Source organism: Suncus etruscus, chromosome 7, assembly GCF_024139225.1.
Source record: "Suncus etruscus isolate mSunEtr1 chromosome 7, mSunEtr1.pri.cur, whole genome shotgun sequence".
In the NCBI taxonomy this organism is placed as follows: Eukaryota; Metazoa; Chordata; class Mammalia; order Eulipotyphla; family Soricidae; genus Suncus; species Suncus etruscus.
Window position 1 is genome coordinate 42624368 of NC_064854.1, and position 22787 is coordinate 42647154.

The 22787-nt window shown below is 35.9% G+C and overlaps 1 protein-coding gene across 1 annotated transcript in view; it reads left to right on the top strand.

The window, feature by feature from the left end:
• The window catches only part of DNAH14 (dynein axonemal heavy chain 14), a 367193-nt gene that overhangs the window by 231752 nt on the left and 112654 nt on the right, over positions 1-22787 (top strand). Inside the window, exons 57-61 of the mRNA XM_049777552.1 lie at positions 1241-1349; positions 10891-11016; positions 16308-16402; positions 19133-19292; positions 22446-22577. Of these exons, the coding sequence (XP_049633509.1) occupies positions 1241-1349; positions 10891-11016; positions 16308-16402; positions 19133-19292; positions 22446-22577 (622 nt within the window). The remainder of the gene's footprint in view (positions 1-1240; positions 1350-10890; positions 11017-16307; positions 16403-19132; positions 19293-22445; positions 22578-22787) is intronic.

Genomic DNA, 22787 nt, shown 5'->3' on the forward strand with positions numbered 1-22787 from the left:
CTGGCACATATAAATCTTCTAATGCTATTGCTATATAATTTTAATATGTTTTTATATATCTTACATTAATTCTTAAAGAATTTAATTAAGCTAATTTATTAATTTGATGAGAATTGACATTTCAAATCTCTGATCACAGAATATTTTTTATTTCTTTTTTTTTTCAGTAGCTTTGAGTAGACAAGTCCCAAACATGCTTTGTATCCTTCTTTCTCTCCTTCCTTCCTTCTATTCAGTGGTTAGTTTTAATAGTCAGTCACTTGTAGCCTTTATTTAATTAATATTTGTATTCTGTGGCTGCTGAACTTTCTTAATATTTACAGAATTTATTTTGTAAATTTCTTAGGACTTCTTTTTAAACTATAATATCATCTTTAGAGAGGGACAGTTTTATTTTGTCCTTTGTTTTCTTTCTTTTTTATTTCCTTACATTGTTATTGATTTCCAATATTGTTCCTAGAAAGGATGACAATAATAAAAAAACTTTGCCTTTTTCCTCAGTTTAGAGAAAAATATCTTTCTATCTTTCATCATTCTATTCTAAAAAATCATTCTATGCTATCTCCTGTAGGTTTTGAGTTGAAGTTATTTATCAAATTGAGGAAATGGCTCACTATTTCTGTGTTTTATAAGTTTTAATTTATTGTTTGGTTTTTGGTTTTTGTTTTTGTTTTTTTGGTTTGGGGGCCATACCTGGTTACGCTCCAAGGTTACTTCCTGCTATATGCTCAGAAATAGCTCCTGGCTTGAGTGAGGGACCATATGGGAAAGTGGAGAATTGAACCTCTGTCCATCCAAGGTTAGCCTTGTGCAAGGTAAATGCCTTACTGTTGCACTACCGCTCCAGCCCCTGGTTGGTTAATTTTGGTTTATGGACCACACTAGGTAAAGTATTGCTGGTACTCATTCCAAGCAGTATTCAGGGAACCATAAAGTCCAGGGATTGAACCAGAAACTTTCATATATAAACTAGCCCTTAGAGATATCAACTCAGTGCCTATTATCATTTTTATCATAAATTCTATCCAAACATTTTAGTCTAAATTAACATATGCAGTTTTTGTCTTTAATTATCCTGTTAAAAAAGGAAGATTACTTGATTAGCTTTCAAAAATGAAGCCCATTTTGCATCTCTGGAATAAACTCCATTTAGCCATAAAGTATAATTTATTTTAAGTATTAGTACATTTTTGTTAATATTATATTTTTGTTTCTGCTAAATACTTTTTTTTCCACCCAGGAATAATTTCTACATGGGCTTATCCAAGATTATTGAAGCAGCCAATCTGGTTATAAATATGCAGAATGAGGTCTTGCGTCTTGGTCCAAAACTAGAACAAAAAGGAAAAGTAGGTTTGGCTTAAAATATCTTTTAAAGATTTTACAGTTTAGCTTTCTTTCTTCTTTCTTTCTTTCTTTCTTTCATTTCTTTTTATCTCTTTCTTTAGAGCAAAAGAAAAATAAAAAGAAAAATTGATTTTACAATTTAATATTGAACAGTGTTTGAAGATAAATGCTCTACTATTTGGCAAAAGTGGATTAAATTTTCAACATTGTAATGCAGTTCTGTACAGTCTCTTAGTCTATACTAAGTTTAAGTAATATTTGAACTTCCAATATTGGTAAAAGCACAAGAGTTGGTTAGGCATCAAAATATTTCTTAAGAACCTCAGCTTCTAGTATTTTCTCTTTAATATTTCCGTAATGATATGATTTTTTTTTCAGTTCCATGAAAAATCTATACTCTGGGTATCTGTCAGTTTTTTTTTTCCACAAACTTGTCTGAATACAAGATGTTAAAACAATTCTGTGAATAAAAGGCTTTAGAGTACTCACAAGTAAATATTTTGTTATTAAAAAAAATTGGCAAGAAAATTTGCTCAATTTTGTGATATATAATTTCCTAAAATTCCCAGAACCAATAAGAACCTACTGGAGTCTCCAAGAGTTCCACTTAATTTTAGAAAACCTACATTATTATACACATCTAGAAAAGTATATATTTGACAATGTATGAGGCCGTGTAACAAAGTTTCCCATGAGATGATAGAACAAATACATATTTCTCTTTCCAAAGGGGAAAAAGTTTATAGGGCATCTTAGACATTCTTCTAGAGCCTCACATATTTAATTTCTCCTTGGCAAATTAAGATTTTATTTTTCCCTTAGAACTTTGATTTCTGGAAAGTTTCATCTTAAAAGTTTTAAAACACACAGATTACCATAAAACACATAAAAATTGAAAGCTGAATATAAAACTTACCTGTCACTTAATTAAAGATTCAATGATGAATCATAATAATAATACAACTGGTTTGGTACTTTGCCTTACACACAGCTGAGCAGGATATTATACCCAGAGCACCACCAGAAATGATCCCTGAGCAGAGTCAGGTGTAAGTCCTGAGCAACACCAGATATGGCTCAAAATCCAAAATATTAATAAGACCTACTGATAAAACTTTATTACAATAAAGAATATTGTAATTTTACTACAGTATATATTCACTTATTACACAGCTATAATTATGATTAATTATGTATGAAAATCTCACCAGTCTTTCATTTGTTCTTATAGCAAATAACAAAAAAATAAAATTTGACTTTACTTAAATTTATTACAGACTTTAAACTTATTTTAAGTCTTTGTAACATTCATTAGATTTTATTCAGCTTGACAACACATAAAGTTTCATCCCCAAAAATTTATTTCTCACAAACCTGCACATCCTTTGACATCCACATTCTCTCCTGCAACTTTTCTTCATTCTATTTACATCCAACTTCCCTTTCTTTCTTTCCATTTCTTCAACAAAGATATTTTTATTCATTACCTTACTACTTAAAACACATATCTATACTCTTTATAATCACATTTATGTGTTTGTAATTTTAAATTAAGTGAACTATTGCCAAAACTAATATTTTAGGAAAATTATATAACAACAAATTCCCGTTATTAAACTGCTTAAAACTTGAATTACCCAAGAGATTTGAGAATATTTTTATTTTAAATATATATTTATTTTATTTTATCTTAATAATTTTTATCTTATTTTATCTTAAATAAATATTTATTTATTTAAGCACCTTGATAACAGACATGATTGTAGTTGGGTATCAGTCATATAAAGACCATCCCTCTTCACCAGAGCAACATTCCTACCACCAGTGCTCCCCATACCCTTCCTCCCACCCCAGCCTGTATTCAAGACAGGCTTACTGCTTCTCTCACTCATTTACATTGTTATGATAGTTATCAGTGTAGTTATTTCTCTAACTGCACTCACCACTCTTTGTGGTGAGCTTCATATTGTGGCCAATCCTTCCAGCCTTTATCTCAATTGGGCATTATTACAATAATATCTTTGGGTATTATTACAATAATGTCTTTTATTTTTCTTAAAACCCATAGACGAGTGAGACTATTCTGTGTCTATCTCTCTCCTTCTGACTTTTTCCATTCAGTGTAATAGATTACATGTACATCCATGTATAGGAAAATTTCATGACTTCATCTCTCCAAATGGCTACATAATATTCCATTGTGTATATAGTTTCTTTAGCCATTCATCTGTTGAAAGGCAGCTTGGTCGATTCCAGAGCCTGGCTCTAGTTAGTAACACAGCAATGAATATAGGTGTGAGAAAGGCATTTTTGTAGTCTTTTTGTTGTTGTTGTTGTTGTTCCTAGGGTATAACCCTAGAAGTGGTATAGCTGGAAGCTCAATTTCCAATTTTTTGAGGAATCTCCATCTTGTTTTCCATAAAGGCTGGAATAGACAACATTCTCACCAGCAGTGAATGAGAGTTCCTTTCTCTCCACATCCCTGCCAGCACTGATTGTTTGTGTTCTTTGTGATATGTGCCACAATCTGTGGTATGAGATAGTACCTGATTGCTGTTCTGATTTGCAGCTCCCTGATGATTAGTGATATTGAGCATGTTTCATTTGCCTTTTGGCCATTTGTATTTTTTCTTCTAGAAATTCTCTGTTCATTTTTTTTCTCCCCATTTTTTTGGTGGGGTTAGATGTTTTATTCTTGTTAAATTCTGTCAGTTTCTTGTATATTTTGGAAATATTAGCCCCTTTTGATAGGTATTAGGTGAATACTTTCTTCCATTCTGTGGGTGGCTTTGGTATCCTAGTCACTATTTCCTTTGAGGTACAAAAGCTTCTCAGTAAACAAGATTGATAGACCACTGGCAAACCTAACAAAGAAAGAGAGAGAGAGAAACTTGATAACTCGTATCAGGAATGAAAAAGGAGAGATCACTACTGATATGACAGAGATTCAAAGGGTAATCAGAAACTACTTTGAAAAACTCTACGCCACTAAAAATGAGAACCTGGAAGAAATGGATAAATTCTTGGACTCTTATAATCTTCCACGGTTGAAGGAAGAGGATGTAGCATATCTAAACACCCCCATCACCATTGATGAAATTAAAACAGTAATCAAATGTCTGCCGAAAAACAAAAGCCCAGGTCCAGATGGATTCACTAATGAATTCTATCAAACTTTCCAAGAGGAACTACTGCCAATCTTGGCAAGACTCTTTCATGAAATTGAACAAACAGAAACACTTCCAAATAGCTTTTATGAAGCCAACATCACCTTGATACCTAAACCAGACAGAGACGCTACCAAAAAAGAAAATTACAGACCAATATCACTGATGAATGCAGATGCAAAGATCCTCAACAAAATCCTGGCAAATAGGATTCAATGCCTCGTTAAGAAGATCATCCACTACGATCAAGTAGGTTTCATCCCAGAAATGCAAGGCTGGTTTAACATCCGTAAATCTATCAACATAATACACAACATCAATAACAAGAAAAATAAAAACCACATGATCATATCAATAGATGCAGAGAAAGCATTTGATAAGGTCCAACACCCATTCTTGATCAAAACTCTCAGCAAGATGGGAATGGAGGGAACCTTTCTCAATATAGTGAAGGCCATCTACCACAAACCAGTGGCAAATATTATCCTCAATGGAGAAAAACTGAAAGCCTTCCCTCTAAATTCTGGCACAAGACAAGGCTGTCCTCTCTCACCACTCCTATTCAACATAGCACTGGAAGTACTTGCTATAGCGATTAGGCAAGAAAAGGATATCAAGGGAATCCAGATAGGAAAGGAAGAAGTCAAGCTCTCACTGTTTGCAGATGACATGATACTCTACTTAGAAAACCCTAAAGACTATCAAAAAGCTTCTAGAAACAATAGACTCATATAGCAAGGTGGCAGGCTACAAAATTAACACACAAAAATCAATGGCCTTTCTATATACCAATAGTAATAAGGATGAAATGGACATTAAGAAAACAACCCCATTCACAATAGTACCACACAAACTCGAATATCTTGGAATCAACTTGACTAAATATGTGAAGGACCTATACAAAGAAAACTATAAAACTCTGCTCCAAGAAATAAGAGAGGACACACGGAAATGGAAACACATACCCTACTCATGGATTGGCAGGATTAACATCATCAAAATGTCAATACTCCCCAAGGCATTATACAGATTTAATGCCATCCCTCTAAAGATACCCATGACATTCTTCAAAGAAGTGGATCAGACACTTTTGAAATTCATTTGGAACAATAAACACCCTCGAATAGCTAAAGCAATCATTGGGAAAAAGAATATGGGAGGAATTACTTTTCCCAACTTTAAACTGTACTACAAAGCAACAGTTATCAAAACAGCATGGTATTGGAATAAGGATAGGTCCTCAGATCAGTGGAATAGGCTTGAATACTCAGAAAATGTTCCCCAGAGATACAACCACCTAATTTTTGATAAAGGAGCAGGAAATCCTAAATGGAGCAGGGAAAGCCTCTTCAACAAGTGGTGTTGGCACAATTGGATAGCCACTTGCAAAAAATTAAACTTAGACCCCCAGCTAACATCATGTACAAAGGTAAAATCCAAATGGATTAAAGACCTCGATATCAGCCCCAAAACCATAAGATATATAGAACAGCACATAGGCAAAACACTCCACGATATTACAGGCATCTTCAAGGAGGAAACTGCACTCTCCAAGCAAGTGAAAGCAGAGATTAACAGATGGGAATATATTAAGCTGAGAAGCTTCTGCACCTCAAAGGAAATAGTGCCCAGGATACAAGAGCCACCCACTGAGTGGGAGAAACTATTCACCCAATACCCATCAGATAAGGGGCTAATCTCCAAAGTATACAAGGCACTGACAGAACTTTACAAGAAAAAAACATCTAACCCCATCAAAAAATGGGGAGAAGAAATGGACACTTTGACAAAGAAGAAATACGCATGGCCAAAAGACACATGAAAAAATGTTCCACATCACTAATCATCAGGGAGATGCAAATCAAAACAACGATGAGATACCACCTCACACCCCAGAGAATGGCACACCACAAAGAATGAGAATAAACAGTGTTGGCGGGGATGTGGAGAGAAAGGAACTCTTATCCACTGCTGGTGGGAATGCTGTCTAGTTCAACCTTTATGGAAAGCGATATGGAGATTCCTCCAAAAACTGGAAATCGAGCTCCCATACGATCCAGCTATACCACTCCTAGGAATATACCCTAGGAACACAAAAATACAATACAAAAACCCCTTCCTTACACCTATATTCATTGCAGCTCTATTTACCATAGCAAGACTCTGGAAACAACCAAGATGCCCTTCAACAGACGAATGGCTAAAGAAACTGTGGTACATATACACAATGGAATATTATGCAGCTGTCAGGAGAGATGAAGTCATGAAATTTTCCTATACATGGATGTACATGGAATCTATTATGCTGAGTGAAATAAGTCAGAGAGAGAGAGAAAAACGCAGAATGGTCTCACTCATCTATGGGTTTTAAGAAAAATGAAAGACACCCTTGTAATAATAATTTTCAGACACAAAAGAGAAAAGAGCTGGAAGTTCCAGCTCACCTCAGGAAGCTCACCACAAAGAGTGATGAGTTTAGTTAGAGAAATAACTACATTTTGAACTGTCCTAATATTGAGAATGTATGAGGGAAATGTAGAGCCTGTTTAGGGTACAGGCGGGGGTTGGGTGGGGAGGAGGGAGATTTGGGACTTGGGTGATGGGGAATGTTGCACTGGTGATGGGTGGTGTTCCTTTTATGACTGAAACCCAAACACAATCATGTATGTAATCAAGGTGTTTAAATAAAAAAAAAATTAAAAAAAAATAAAAAAAAAGAAAACAACCCCATTCACAATAGTGCCACACAAACTCAAATATCTTGGAATCAACTTGACTAAATATGTGAAGGACCTATACAAAGAAAACTATAAAACTCTGCTCCAAGAAATAAGAGAGGACACACGGAAATGGAAACGCATACCCTGCTCATGGATTGGCAGGATTAACATCATCAAAATGTCAATACTCCCCAAGGCATTATACAGATTTAATGCCATCCCTCTAAAGATACCCATGACATTCTTCAAAGAAGTGGATCAGACACTTTTGAAATTCATTTGGAACAATAAACACCCTCGAATAGCTAAAGCAATCATTGGGAAAAAGAATATGGGAGGAATTACTTTCCCCAACTTTAAACTGTACTACAAAGCAACAGTTATCAAAACAGCATGGTATTGGAATAAGGATAGGTCCTCAGATCAGTGGAATAGGCTTGAATACTCAGAAAATGTTCCCCAGACATACAACCACCTAATTTTTGATAAAGGAGCAGGAAATCCTAAATGGAGCAGGGAAAGCCTCTTCAACAAGTGGTGTTGGCACAATTGGATAGCCACTTGCAAAAAATTAAACTTAGACCCCCAGCTAACATCATGTACAAAGGTAAAATCCAAATGGATTAAAGACCTCGATATCAGCCCCAAAACCATAAGATATATAGAACAGCACATAGGCAAAACACTCCAGGACATTATAGGCATCTTCAAGGAGGAAACTGCACTCTCCAAGCAAGTGAAAGCAGAGATTAACAGATGGGAATATATTAAGCTGAGAAGCTTCTGCACCTCAAAGGAAATAGTGCCCAGGATACAAGAGCCACCCACTGAGTGGGAGAAACTATTCACCCAATACCCATCAGATAAGGGGCTAATCTCCAAAATATACAAGGCACTGACAGAACTTTACAAGAAAAAAACATCTAACCCCATCAAAAAATGGGGAGAAGAAATGAACAGACACTTTGACAAAGAAGAAATACACATGGCCAAAAAACACATGAAAAAATGTTCCACATCACTAATCATCAGGGAGATGCAAATCAAAACAACGATGAGATACCACCTCACACCCCAGAGAATGGCACACCACAAAGAATGAGAATAAACAGTGTTGGCGGGGATGTGGAGAGAAAGGAACTCTTATCCACTGCTGGTGGGAATGCTGTCTAGTTCAACCTTTATGGAAAGCGATATGGAGATTCCTCCAAAAACTGGAAATCGAGCTCCCATACGATCCAGCTATACCACTCCTAGGAATATACCCTAGGAACACAAAAATACAATACAAAAACCCCTTCCTTACACCTATATTCATTGCAGCTCTATTTACCATAGCAAGACTCTGGAAACAACCAAGATGCCCTTCAACAGACGAATGGCTAAAGAAACTGTGGTACATATACACAATGAAATATTATGCAGCTGTCAGGAGAGATGAAGTCATGAAATTTTCCTATACATGGATGTACATGGAATCTATTATGCTGAGTGAAATAAGTCAGAGAGAGAGAGAAAAACGCAGAATGGTCTCACTCATCTATGGGTTTTAAGAAAAATGAAAGTCACCCTTGTAATAATAATTTTCAGACACAAAAGAGAAAAGAGCTGGAAGTTCCAGCTCACCTCAGGAAGCTCACCACAAAGAGTGATGAGTTTAGTTAGGGAAATAACTACATTTTGAACTGTCCTAATAATGAGAATGTATGAGGAAAATGGAGAGCCTGTCTAGAGTACAGGTGGGGGTCGGGTGGGGCGAAGGGAGACTTGGGACATTGGTGATGGGAATGTTGCACTGGTGATGGGTGGTGTTCTTTACATGACTGAAACCCAAACACAATCATGTATGTAATTAAGGTGTTTAAATAAATTAAAAAAAAAGACAAAAGCTTCTCAGTTTAATATAATCCCTCTGTTTATTTCTGCTTCCACTTGTTTGGAGAGTGCTGTTTCCTCCTTAAAGATGCCTTTAGTCTCAATGTCATAGGATGTTTTACCTATGTATTGTTCTATATACCTGATGGTTTCAGGCTTGATATCAAGGTCTTAATCCATTTGCATTTAGCCTTTGTGCGTGGTGTTAAATGAAGGTTTAATTTTGCTTTATGGCATGTGGCTGACAGCTGTCCCAACACAACTTGTTGAATAGGCTTTCCTTGCTCCATTTTGCATTTCTTACCCCTTTATCCAAGATTAGTTGATTGTATGTCTGGGAAACATCCCTTGAAAACTCAAGTCTATTCCACTAAATGAGGGGCTGTCTTTATTCAGATACCACACTGTTTTAATGACTATTGCCTTGTAATACAGTTTAATATTGGGAAAGTGATGCCTCCCATCTTCCCTTTTCTAAGGGTTGCTCTAGCTATTCGTGGGTGTTTACACTTCCAAATGAATTTCAGGAGTGTTTGATCCACTTCTTTGAAGAATGTCATGGGTACCCTTAGAAGGATTTCATTAAAACTCCTCGATCTTTGAGGAGTATTGCCATTTTAATTATGTTAATCCTCCCAATGCATGAGCAAGGTATGTGTCTCCATTTCCTTGTATCCTCTTTTATTTCTTGAAGCAGAGTTTTGTAGTTTTCTTTGTATAGGTTCTTCACCTCTTTAGTTGACTTCAAGGTATTTGAGTTTGTGTGACACTAATATGAATGGAATTGTTTTTAATGTCTATTTCTTCTCTATCATTATTGGTGTATAAGAAGGCCATTGATTTTTGCGTGTTGACTTTGTAGTCTGCCACTTTTCTATATGAATTTTTTGTTTCTAGAAGCTTTTTGGTAGAGTTTTTAGGGTTTTCAAAATATAGTATCATGTCATCTGCAAATAGTGAGAGCTTGACTTCTTCCTTTCCTATATGGATGCCCTTGATATCTTTTCCTTGCCTAATCACTATGACAAAAAACTTCCAGCACTATGTTGAATAGGTGTGGTGAAAGAGGGCAGTCTTGTTTTTTGATTTTAGAGGAAAGGCTTTTAATTTATCTCCATTGAAAATAATATTTACCATTGGCTTGTGGTAGGTGGCCTTGACTAAATCAAAAAAAGTTTCTTCCAAGTTTTCTGGTTCCTAATTTTGAATTCAATGCTTAATTCCTTTGGCCCAGATTCAACAACAGTAGATATACAAGAATTTAATGATTATATTTTAATAATTAAATGGCAAGAGGTATGTAACTAATTATAGAAGCTTACGTAGAAAATTACTGAAGTCACTAATTAAATCTATTTAAAATGTGCTATGCTGGGCCGGAGAGATAGCATGGAGGTAAGGTCTTTGCCTTACATGCAGAATGATGGTGGTTCAAATCCCAGTATCCCATATGTTCCCCCGAGCCTGCCAGGAGCGATTTCTGAGTGTATAGCCTGGAATAACCCCTGAGCGCTGCTGGGTTTGACCAAAAAACAAAACAAAAAAAAATGTGCTATGGTAATCTGTGGTTTGCAAAGTATTCTAAATATAATTACTTATCAACATGATTTATGTATATTATGTAAAATGAAATTCATTCGTGTAATGCTTATTAGGCCACTAAATGTATTCAAGCTAATTTTAATAGATTTTAGAATGATGAAAGGAACTATTTGAATTTCTCTTAAACAAAAGTACTGTCTTTTATAAGTCATCCTAAAATAAGTGTTTCATTCAATTAGGAAAGAGAAATGCTAAGACAAAAACTGGATAAAGATTCAGAAACAGTTGAGAGAGTTCAAATGCTTGTTAAACAAAATGAAGAAATGTTGGCAGAAGAAATAAAAATTGTGGAAGAGTACTCTCAGGTAAAATTAAAATATAATCAATAAATGTACCTAAATATTACTGTGAAAGATTTATAATCCACTTTGGTCAAAATAAATTTTTAAAAATATATAACCAATATAACAAATATAACCAATAAACAAAGAATCATTTGGAGATTTGAAAAAATATTCTCTTGTAAAGTTCTGTCAGTGCCCTGTATATTTTGGATATTAGCCCCTTATCTGATTGGTGTTGGGTGAATAGTTTCTCTCACTCAGTGGGTGACTCTTGTATCCTGGGCACTGACAGAACTTTACAAGAAAAAAACATCTAATCCCATCAAAAAATGAGGAGAAGAAATGAACAGATGCTTTGATAAAAAAGAAATACAAAAGGCCAAAAGGCACATGAAAAAATGCTCCTCGTCACTAATCATCAGGGAGATGCAAATCAAAACAACGATGAGATACCACCTCACACCACAGAGATTGGCTCACATCACAAAGAATGAGAACAATCAGTGCTGGCGGGGATGTGGAGAGAAAGGAACTCTTACCCACTGCTGGTGGGAATGCCGTCTAGTCCAACCTCTATGGGAAGCAATATGGAGATTCCTCCAAAATCTGGAAATTGAGCTCCTATTCGACCCAACTATTCCACTCCTAGGGATTTATCCTAAGAACACAAGAACACAATATAAAAACCCCTTCCTCACACTTATATTTATTGCAGCACTATTCACAATAGCCAGGCTCTGGAAACAACCAAGATGCCCTTCAACAGAAGAATGGCTAAAGAAACTATGGTACATATACACAATGGAATATTATGCAGCCGTCAGGAGAGATGAAGTCATGCAATTTTCCTATACATGGATGTACATGGAATCTATTATGCTGAGTCAAATAAGTCAGAGGGAGAGAGAGAGAGACGCAAAATAGTCTCACTCATCTATGGGTTTTAAGAAAAATAAAAGTCATTTTTGCAACAATCCTCAGAGACAATGAGAGGAGGGCTGGACCTTCCAGCTCACTCCATGAAGCTCAACACAAAGAGTGGTGAGTGCAGTTATAGAAATAACTACACAGAGAACTACCATAATCATGTGAATGAATGAGGGAACTGGAAAGCCTGTCTAGAGTAGAGGTGGGGGTGGGGTGGGATGGAGGGAGATTTGGGACATTGGTGGTGGGAATGTTGCACTGGTGAAGGGTGTGTTCTTTACATGACTGAAACTTAATCACAATCATATATGTAATCAAGATATTTAAACAAAGAAAAAAAGTTAAAGAAAAAAAGAAAAAATATTCTCTAGTCCCGAGAATTAAAGGTTAGACTGACTGCTCTTAAATTCAAAATGCCCAATTTTTTTATTTTTATAATAATAATTTTTTGTTGAGAATCTCCTACAGCAAGACACTATTACTAAAAACAAAAAGACACAGGGTCTCTGTTCTTGTTACAATGAACAGATATTCTCCTAAAAGTGTCTGTGGTGGCTTGTTCTTCAAACCAGTGTTCTCCCCTGAACACATATCTTACTTGCTAATCTCTAATTTTTTTTCTTACCTGTTTCCACTCTGGAGAAGATTTTTTTTGGAACACACTCTTCCCTTTCTCTCCTCTTGTATTTTTTTAAATAAGTCTCAATAAAAACTTCTTGCAAAAAAAAAACTTATGAGATTTAAAAAGTGCATGTAACCTCTGAGAAGAATAGCTTCAAGGGATGATGCTATCTAGGAAAAAATCTATACAGTATATGTCACTTTTCTCATTGACTAAATAATCCATGCACACTCTCCAGTCCTCATGCTTGCTTTGCAGTAATAATTCCAGCAGAAATCAGTGACTTAGTAAATTGTCAAAAATCTCAGCTCTGGTATGATTATTAATTATGTCTGTCCAAGAAGAAGTACAGAGTGAAATTTCAGTTAAGTTCCATATGGATGTAGTTTAGTATAAAGTTATACAATTTATATAAGTTAACATTATATAAATATAAACATAAGCTAATTTTCCAAACATTAGCCAAAGCAAAAATTTAATACACATTATAATGAATGTAAATACCATATATACTCAAGTATAAGCCACCCCCCTAATTTTACTCTAAAAACTGGGGAAATTTAGTGACTCGAGTATAAGCCGAAGTGGAAAATACAGCTGCTACTGATAAATTTCAAAAATAAAAATAATACCCAAAACAATGACAATAATTTAGAAATAAGTAGGTTAAATGTTTTTCAATATTTATTGCTAAAGAAAAACTGTAAACTAGCAACAATAACTAAAACTTTAAATAAAGTGCAGAAAACTGTAGCTTATCAGGGAATCAAGCTAAATCACAAAGGTTAAAATCCTTTTTACTGGATTCATCTTCCTCCTCACCTGTATGTCCAAACAGAGCTTCAGCTGTATCTGATGTGAGGGTATCAGCATAGACATTGTCATCATCACTGAGTTCGCAGATATCATCATCACTGCAGTCAGTCTCATACAAAGAGCAGAATATTGTGGGTTAAATAGTTCAGTGGCACACAGTTCAGTTCAGCCGCCTACCTCTTTAGCTCAGCCGTGTCTTGTGGACTGAGCTGAAGCACCACCCCCTCCAGCAGACTGTAGAAGACGACTGGAGACTACGTGATTTTATTTGGTGCACTTTATCAAATAACCTGTATGACCCAAGTATAAGCCGAGTTGGTGTTTTCCGGCACAAATTTTGTGCCAAAACACTCGGCTTATACTCATGTATATAGGTACATGCATATGTAAATACATAATATGTAAAAACAATAGTCCTATTTGTCATTTTACTTTTTATTTGAATTTTCAAGTCAAATATGTCAAAAGTTGAAACCAGTTAGGTCTCCTTGCATGGTAAGCAAGCTCTCTACTGAGCTGCATACATATCCCATAATTTTCAAAGCTATGACTCATTTCTTGATAATCAGATAGATCTTTTGTTTTGCTCTTATTACGTGACTGGAGAAGAATTCATACCACGAATAATACATGTGTCTACTTGCCTTTTTGCTTGTTGTTAATTTTTACTCTTTTTTTAAAATTATCTTCAATCTATGGCTTCTCTGAGACATTGAACCAGGGGTCTCAAACTCGCGGCCCCGTTTGCGGCCCTCCGTACATTTTGCGGCCCTGCCCTAGAGGAATCTTTTTTTGTTTTGTTTTGTTTTAGCTGTTTGGGTCACACCTCCCAATGTTCAAGGCTTACTACTGACTTTGCACTCAAGGATCACCCCGACTTTGCCTCCTGCAGCCCCCAGGTAAATTGAGTTTGAGACCCCTGCAGGGGCTAACTTATGGCAAATGATATTGCCTTTATTTATAGGCAGGCAAAATATAGGGCTCCCTAATGTGTTGAAGCTGCAGGGATTGGGGAAGCAGTCACTGTCTATGCTTACAGTTTGCAATAACACACACACACACACACACACACACACACACACACACTCTTCAAGATGCCACAATTATGGAAGAACCATAATGCTCACAAGTATGACCATACAAAGGTGCATGTGCTCTTCAGCTATTCAGTGAATACATCTTAATTTAAGTTTGATTGTTTAGATAGGCATGAATGGGGCTTATTTGCCATGCCACAAGGATCAGCTGACTTCACAGACAAAATCAGGCTTGGTAAGACCCAAAGCATATACAACTTTTGATTACAAAAATTTTAAGAATTTCAACATTCTTAAGAATTTTAAGAATGAGGAGCTGGAGAAATAGTATTAGTGAAGAAGGGATTTGTTTTGAATGTGTTTGATCCTCAACACCCCACTAAAAATTTGGTGCTCCAAACCCCACTAAGAATGAGCCCTGAGCAGAGTCAGGAGTAATACCTGAACAATGCAGCGTATTGGGCCAAATCCCCCCAAAATACAAAATAAAAGTAAGTTTTCCCCTCCCCAATATAAATATGAGCCAAAAGATAGATAGTTCAGTGGCTTAAAGTGCCAAGTTGTGAGTTCAATACCTGACCTCCAACCACCTACAACAGACACGGCCTTAGCAGCTCCACTGTCTGTTATCTCCAGTACCGCAATCAATTTCTGGCCACTATAGAACAAGATTATATTACAATAGAACTTCTGAACAGCACCTTATTGTCACATAACTAAGTTGAAACAGTGAATGTAACTCACTAGAATTACATTCTAGAATACATTACTATTTGAGATACTTGAAATAAGTCAATTTTACAGAGAAATGACTATGAGAAATATAAATATAATTCGCAGTTCAACTTACATTAGCCAAGTCCTCCAAATTGTCCACAGCCACCTGAATATATAGAAATATATATTATATTATTTATACAATAAAATATATATTGACCAAAATATTGATATATCTTAAAGTTGGTAGCATTGTAATGGTAATATGTAATATAAGAAACATACCATGATACATCATAAAATTGTAATCTTTTAATATTGATAAGCATTTATAATATTGATAAAAACATCAATATTCTAGTTCCACTGAACATAATCGAAAACTAATGAAGAGTGTCTAAAAGCATATCCAAAGAAAATGGTCTTGAGTGACTGCCTTTAAAATGTCTTACTTATACTAGTCTGAACAAATGCTTATCAACCTACAAACATGTTGGCAAAATTCCCAAAGGAGCCTTGTGCATGTGTGGACCTCTGAAAATGAAGCTTTATTAGCTTTATAGTAATTCAACCTTTAACACTACCATTAATCAAAAAAGCATTATTAATAGTTAAGACATTTGCCTTGAATACAGTCAACCTGTATTCAACCTGGGAAAAATATCTGCCCTGTGGATAATCTTCGACCGCCACTAGGAGTGATTCCTGAGCAAACAGCCAGGAGTAATTCCTGAGCACCACTGGGTGTGGCACAAAAGGCATTATTAGGGTTAGGGAGATGACTCAGAGGACTAGATAGCACACTTCAGATGTGTGAATCCCAATTTGATCCCAAGCACTGCCAGAAGCAACACAGAACATGAAACTGGGAGTAGCCTCCTAGCAGAACCAGGTGTGACTCCTAAATAAAAAAAGCAATAGGCATTATTAATACTAAACTGAGTCTAATAAAGAAGGAAAAAAACACTCTGTGTCTTTGCTTGTTAGTTATTTCTCATGAGGTATTGACAAATGTGCTATATTTAGAATTGTATACATATTTCCAACAATCCAAGCACATGTGTCTATATCTAAGCCATGCATGATACATAATTTATGAACATTATAAAGCTGCCAAATAATATTTTCAGTGTAAAATCAAAAAATTTTAATATGTAACTTATGTATTTTAAGTTTTTTTAATTTTATTGCAGGAAATCACCCATGAACTAAAGCGTGTAATGCCAGCTCTAGAAAAATCTCTTGAGGCTCTAAATGCCCTGGATAAAGCTGATATTGCTGAACTAAGGTGGATGATGACCTACATTTCTTTTGAATTGAAATGGTTTAGAATAAAACATGAAATCCTGGTAAAAGTTGTTAAAACTATATTCCACTAAATTAAGTCACTGTGACCTGTCTTGGTAACTTAAAATTTTTTATTAAGTATATTTATTGTATTGCATCTTACCAATTTTATGACGCCCTCAACTTTAAGATATATCAATATTTGGGCCCGGAGAGATAGTACAGCGGCGTTTGCCTTGCAAGCAGCCGATCCAGGACCAAAGGTGGTTGGTTCGAAATCCGGTGTCCCATATGGTCCCCCGTGCCTGCCAGGAGCTATTTCTGAGCAGACAGCTAGGAGTAACCCCTGAGCACCACCGTGTGTGGCCCAAAAACAAAAACAAAAAAAAGATATATCAATATTTTATGTATTTTCAAAAAGAAAGAAAAATAATGCCTACTAAACTGTAGGGCATAAAACTGGTTACAAACCTAATCCCAATCTCAGAAATGTAAAATAACATACATTAGAATTAAGTTAAAATTTAATATGTAGAATAGTAAACCCATACAATTGTGTATTTATCTGAAGACCAATTCCAAAGGTGTTTGTGGTATTGCTGCTTAAACTAAGTTTTCTACAGCAGTACAGTGTTCCTCAACCACCACCCCACAGATCAGTGCTGTTCCACAGATGTAAAAAAAAGTTCTACAACAGTACTGTTATAGAACAATTTGAATCTGTAGGAACAAAGATGCTGCACTACAATTGTTTTGTTGGGTATGCCTTATGCCATTATCAGAGACACTTTCGCATGTGCCATTCCTTGCCAATGTAAGAAAAATTCACTATAGATAAATTCATAGTAAAATACAAGAAGAAGAAAAGGTGCCAAATGGCCAAAATATTTTCTGGGCTAAAAACTTTGAGGCCTTTCAGAATGGAGGTCAGCAGTGTCCCATCTCTTCAAGAGAGGACCATTAGAAGGCACACCCATCCAGGTTGACAGCAACTGGTGCATGCAGCACTATATGCAACAATAGTATACCTCCTCCATATTTTGCAGTACTAAGAGCCCAGAAGAAATACAGTAAATTTGATGGACTGTTCATTTTTCAAAAGGGGCACAACCAGGGCTGGAGAGATAGCATGGAGGTAAGGTGTTTGTCTTGCATGCAGATGGACAGTGGTTTGAATTCCGGCATCCCATATGGTCCCCCGAGCCTGCCAGGAGTAATTTCTGAGTATAGAGCCAGGAGTAACCCTGAGTGCTGCCAGATGTGACCCCCCAAAAAAGGGGGGCACAATCAATTAGCAGCCAAGCATAATATAGCTATGAGGCAACTTCAACAATACCATTATTAGTAACTTGAGGGGCAAATTCCCTTTGTTCTTCCATGCCACTCCATTGTGATTGTTAGTGATCACGGTAAATATCAGAGATTATGATAGATACTTTAGATCAGACTGGAGAAAAATCACCAAGGGCAATTATACCCAAAAGCACCCATTAAATCACAATAGGATTGATCCCAAATACTACTGCTTCCCCCTTACCAATATGCTAAGAAATTTTATAATCTTTTTTATTTCAATTTTTATTGTGCTTTAGATAATGTGGTTACAATAGACTTGCATGGTTTTGATGAGCAAAATTACTGCAATGAGTACCTTTTAAATGAAAATAAGTAGCTTTGAGATATTATACATATTTATGCATTACAACTTACAAGAGCAAAAATACCCATAAATAAATAATACCCAAATTACAAAAGAGAGTCAAAGTATAAAGTGGCTATATGTTGGAAACAGGAGAGATACTGTTCTATCTCTATAGAACAGAACTAAGATATTCTAAATATCTGCTTTGCAAATAGTCTGCACAGATTCAATCTCTAGAACCCCAAATGGTCCCCCAAACTCTACCATGTTTGCTCTCAGAGTGCTAAACCAGGAACAATCCCTGAGCACAGCCATATGGCCCCAAAACCAAAAAGAAAAGTAAAATAAAATACCTATATGTCAAAAAACTCTTATCAAAATACTTGTTTAAAAAACTATAAAAGGGTTGAAAGAAAGGACAAGGGTTAAAGTATTTGCTTTTCATGTTTCTAGCCTCAATTCAATGTTTGGCGTCATATAATCTTCCCCAAGTATTAGTAGGTGCATCCCTGATTGACAGATCCATCCAGTACCACCAGGTGTGAGCTTGGAAGTTTCCAGACACTGTTTAGGTGGCCCAGGTAATCCCTGGCACCACAGAACAACATTCTCATTCTCTTGCATTACATTATTTGATTGAAAATTGCCTCCAAGGCCTGTATAAATTTTAAAAAATAACAATAATTAAAATATGAGTGGCTTGATATATAGTACAGCAGGTTGTACATGACTGACCTGGGTTTGATTCCCAGCACTTTATATTATCATCAAGATAGGAATGATCTCTGAGTATACTCAGGAGTGAGTCCAGAGCCCAACAGGGTGTGGCTATAAAACAAACAAAACATTTAAACCTGTCAAAATTGGGTTCAAGGAGATAGCTGAAGTTTTGGAGCACATGTCTAGCTGTGTGAGGTCCTTAACACACATTCCTTCTCAGAGGTACCAGGTGTGACTAAGTGGCCCTCAATCACTACTGTGTGTAGCCCTCTAAAATATCTGTGTATATTATCCTTATTTCAAAATTATTTCAAGAGTGCACTTCACTTTCATTATGAAACTAATTAGATTTTCCATCTTCTATCGCAGAGTCTACACAAGGCCTCCCTTCCTTGTACTGACTGTTATGAACGCAGTTTGTATTCTACTGCAAAAGAAACCTAACTGGACAACAGCAAAGTTACTTCTCTCAGAAACTGGTTTCCTTAAAAAATTGATTAACCTGGACAAGGACAACATACCTGAGAAGGTAAAACATTACTCGCTCATTGATGCAGTAGAAGCGTAGGAATTGAAAGACAACAGTGAATTGAAACATCAGATAGAAAGTTTAATACTCTTGAAGGAATGGTAGAGTGAGTAGGGTGCTTAGCTTACAACTGATTAACCTGGGTTTGATTCCCAGTACCTGAAATGGACCCCTGTGCCATGCAAGGAGTGATCCCCAAGTAGAGCCAGAAAGTAAGCTCTGAGCATGGATTGGTGTGGCAAAAAAAAAAAAAAAAGTAAAAAGAGAAAGTTGAATATTCCAAACAGTAGATTTTCTAGAAGTGACCAAGAATGTCACTAAGTGACTCAATGTCACATCACATTATTTTCCTTAAATAAGAATAGAATTGAAGCTATTAGCGGAAGTTTTTCAGGATGCATTATATCACACTATAAAAATGAAAAAAGTGGGGTTTTAGTTATCTTTCACTTGAGATAAAATTAACATATCTCGTTACATTTGTCCAAGTTGTACAACATAGTGATTTTATTGTGTCCATAGTAGTGTGAGAGAAAGGCCACAATGCCTTGTCTTGGTGTATGCTCTTTTGAACATGCTATTAAAATTAGTTTGATAATATTTTATTAAAGATATTTTTGCACCTATATTCAACTAGAAAATTGTCCTCTAAATTTCATTTTTATAGCACAATGGTATGGTTTTGCCATCAAAACCAGGTTTTGGTATCTGACTAGCCATATACAATGAGTTTGCAAGGATTTGTCTTATATACTTGGGAAAAATTTGTGAAAGTTTTCTATTAATATTTTTTAAATATATGGTATATGCTAGAATATTTTATGAAGCCCTCTTTTCCAGATAATTGTTAATTGGGAGAATTTTGATTACTGTATTTTCCTCCTTATTCATAATATGAATATTCAGAATTTTTATTTCATAATGCTTCAGTCTTAGATGTATGAATCTGGAAATTTATGTTTGTCTCTAGGTTGTTTCTGTATTACTTTTTTTTTTTTTTTTTTTGGTTTTTGGGTCACGCCCAGCAAGGCTCAGAAATTACTCCTGGCTCTGTGCTCAGAAATCGCCCCTGGCAGGCTCTAGGGACCATATGGGATGCTGGAATTCAAACTACCATCCATCCTACGTTGATTGCATGCAAGGCAAATGCCTTAATGCTGTTCTATCACTCCGGCCCCTGTTTCTTCAGTACCTTTTGACACGTTTTATTTATTTGGCATCAGCTGAAACCTCTAGTTCATTCCCATTTTATTTATTTGAATTCTACCACTTTTTTCTTGGTGAGTATATCTAAAGGCTTGTTTATTTTATCTTATAAAAGATAACTTGGTTTCTTTGGTCATTTCATTTGTCTTTGAGTTTATTCATTTATTTTTCTCAGATCTGCTCTTTCTTTTCTTTTCTTATCTTTTTTTGTTTTTGTTTTTGTTTTGGGGCCACACCCGGCGTTGCTCAGGGGTTACTCCTGGCTGTCTGCTCAGAAATAGCTCCTGGCAGGCACGGGGGACCATATGGGACACCCGGGATTCGAACCAACCACCTTTGGTCCTGGATCGGCTGCTTGCAAGGCAAACGCCACTGTGCTATCTCTCCGGGCCCTGCTCTTTCTTTTCTTTGCCTCCTTCAGACTTAGTTTATTTTTCTAGTTCTTTCAGATGGGAGTGCCTATTCAAATGATCTCTTTTTTCTTCATCTAAACATGACACTATGAGCCTTGTTCTTACCATCGCTGTATTCTGTGAGTCTTTGTATATTGTATTTCCACATTACATTGTCCCAAGGCTGTATTTTTGTTCTCTTTGGTTTCTTTGTCCTTTTTTTTTTTTTTTGCTCAATTATTTATTTTATTTATTTTTATTAGAGCCTTTCCAGTGGTTCTTAGAAACTCCTGAATATTCACCCATCAGTACTAGACTTAATCGTTTTGGTACTACTATGAGTTGGTTGTGCTCAGGGTCCACCAGGACCACACTCAGCAGTGCTTAAGAGGGAGTGGGGGAAATGGAGGCATGTAATACCAGTAATTGAAATAGAGACCTAGTTCTACCACTATCTTCCAAGCACATATTTTGATCTACCATATATGTAAATTTTTAAGGTACTTACTACAAGTTTCTAGCTTTATTCCATTATAGGAAGACAAACTATTTAATAATATCAAGACCTTAAAATATTTCAATATATTCTTATGGCCTAGCATATTATCTATCCTAAAAATATTCCATGTGCTTGAGCTAAGCATTCAAGGAGAATCCCCTGGGCACCCAGCACAAAACAGGGTCATCAGACATGTGTGCAAGCAAGATGACAATGAATTAGATCAAGGAAGAGGAAAAGACTACAGAAACTTTCCTGTGTACTTTGAGGACTATTTTAGGGGACCCTGGGAGATTTATTAAACTAAATGTTAAAAATAAGCATATAAACCTCTTTCCCTGAAACAGTGCTACCTCTCCTGTAGGATCTCAAATGGGTTCTTTCCTAGCAACACTTTAGAAAATGTTTCTCAGGTACTTGCAGCCTTGGGTTTCATACACTCAAACCCCATCTCCTTTTGAATCTCTATCCATGGAGGAAGTGTTTCTTGTAAAATCATAAGTGTAAGATGGTCTATGCATGATCACTGGCATTGAATGCACAAGAAAAGGAGACTTCTGACCTCTTTATACCATATTTTATAAGACTGGAGGAAGTTAATCTGCTTCATGATTGCTTCAAAATTGAATTCCTTAAAAAAAGTAGCAATTACAATAAATATCTAATAAACACTAAAGAAAGTTCTGGTAACTAGCAGTAGGTCTATTTTGAATGCAGTTGGATAAGCAGATCTTTCATTCTACCACTGAAGAGTAGTTAAGTGTTTCTTGTGTTTCTTATATAAAGTAACTGCTCTAGGCAGGAGCAATAGTTACAGCTCTGGAGTAACCCAGGTTCAATCCCTGATATATGATATGGGCCCTCAAGCATAGCCAAGGGCGATTCCTAAGTACAGAGCAAGGAATAACCCCTGAGCATCTCCAGGGATGGTGCAGTGCGCGCGCACACACACAAGAGAAATGAAAAATAAACTAACAGCTCTGATGTAGACTAGAGAAAATGTCAGATCAATCGTATATTTTTATGTAATTAATGCATACACTGTATTCTTTTTAGGCTTTCAAAAGACTGAAAAGAATTTTAGCCTTACCTGATTTCAACCCCAAAAAGGTTGCTCTTGTCTCTGTGGCGTGTTGTTCTATGTGCCAGTGGGTTATAGCTTTGAACAAATACCATGAAATACAGAAGGTATGTTTTTCCCTTCCAAATACTGTTAACAACTTAGAAATGATACCTCAATACTATCAAGAAACTACCAAGAAAGTTTTTATTTAACAGAGTTCAAATGAAATTCTGTGTAAAAAGCAATAAAAAAAAACCCTTCTATGAAACTTATATACTAACTTACACAATATTATGCTTTTTGGTCAATGTTGTTTTACAATTCAGCTATTGTTT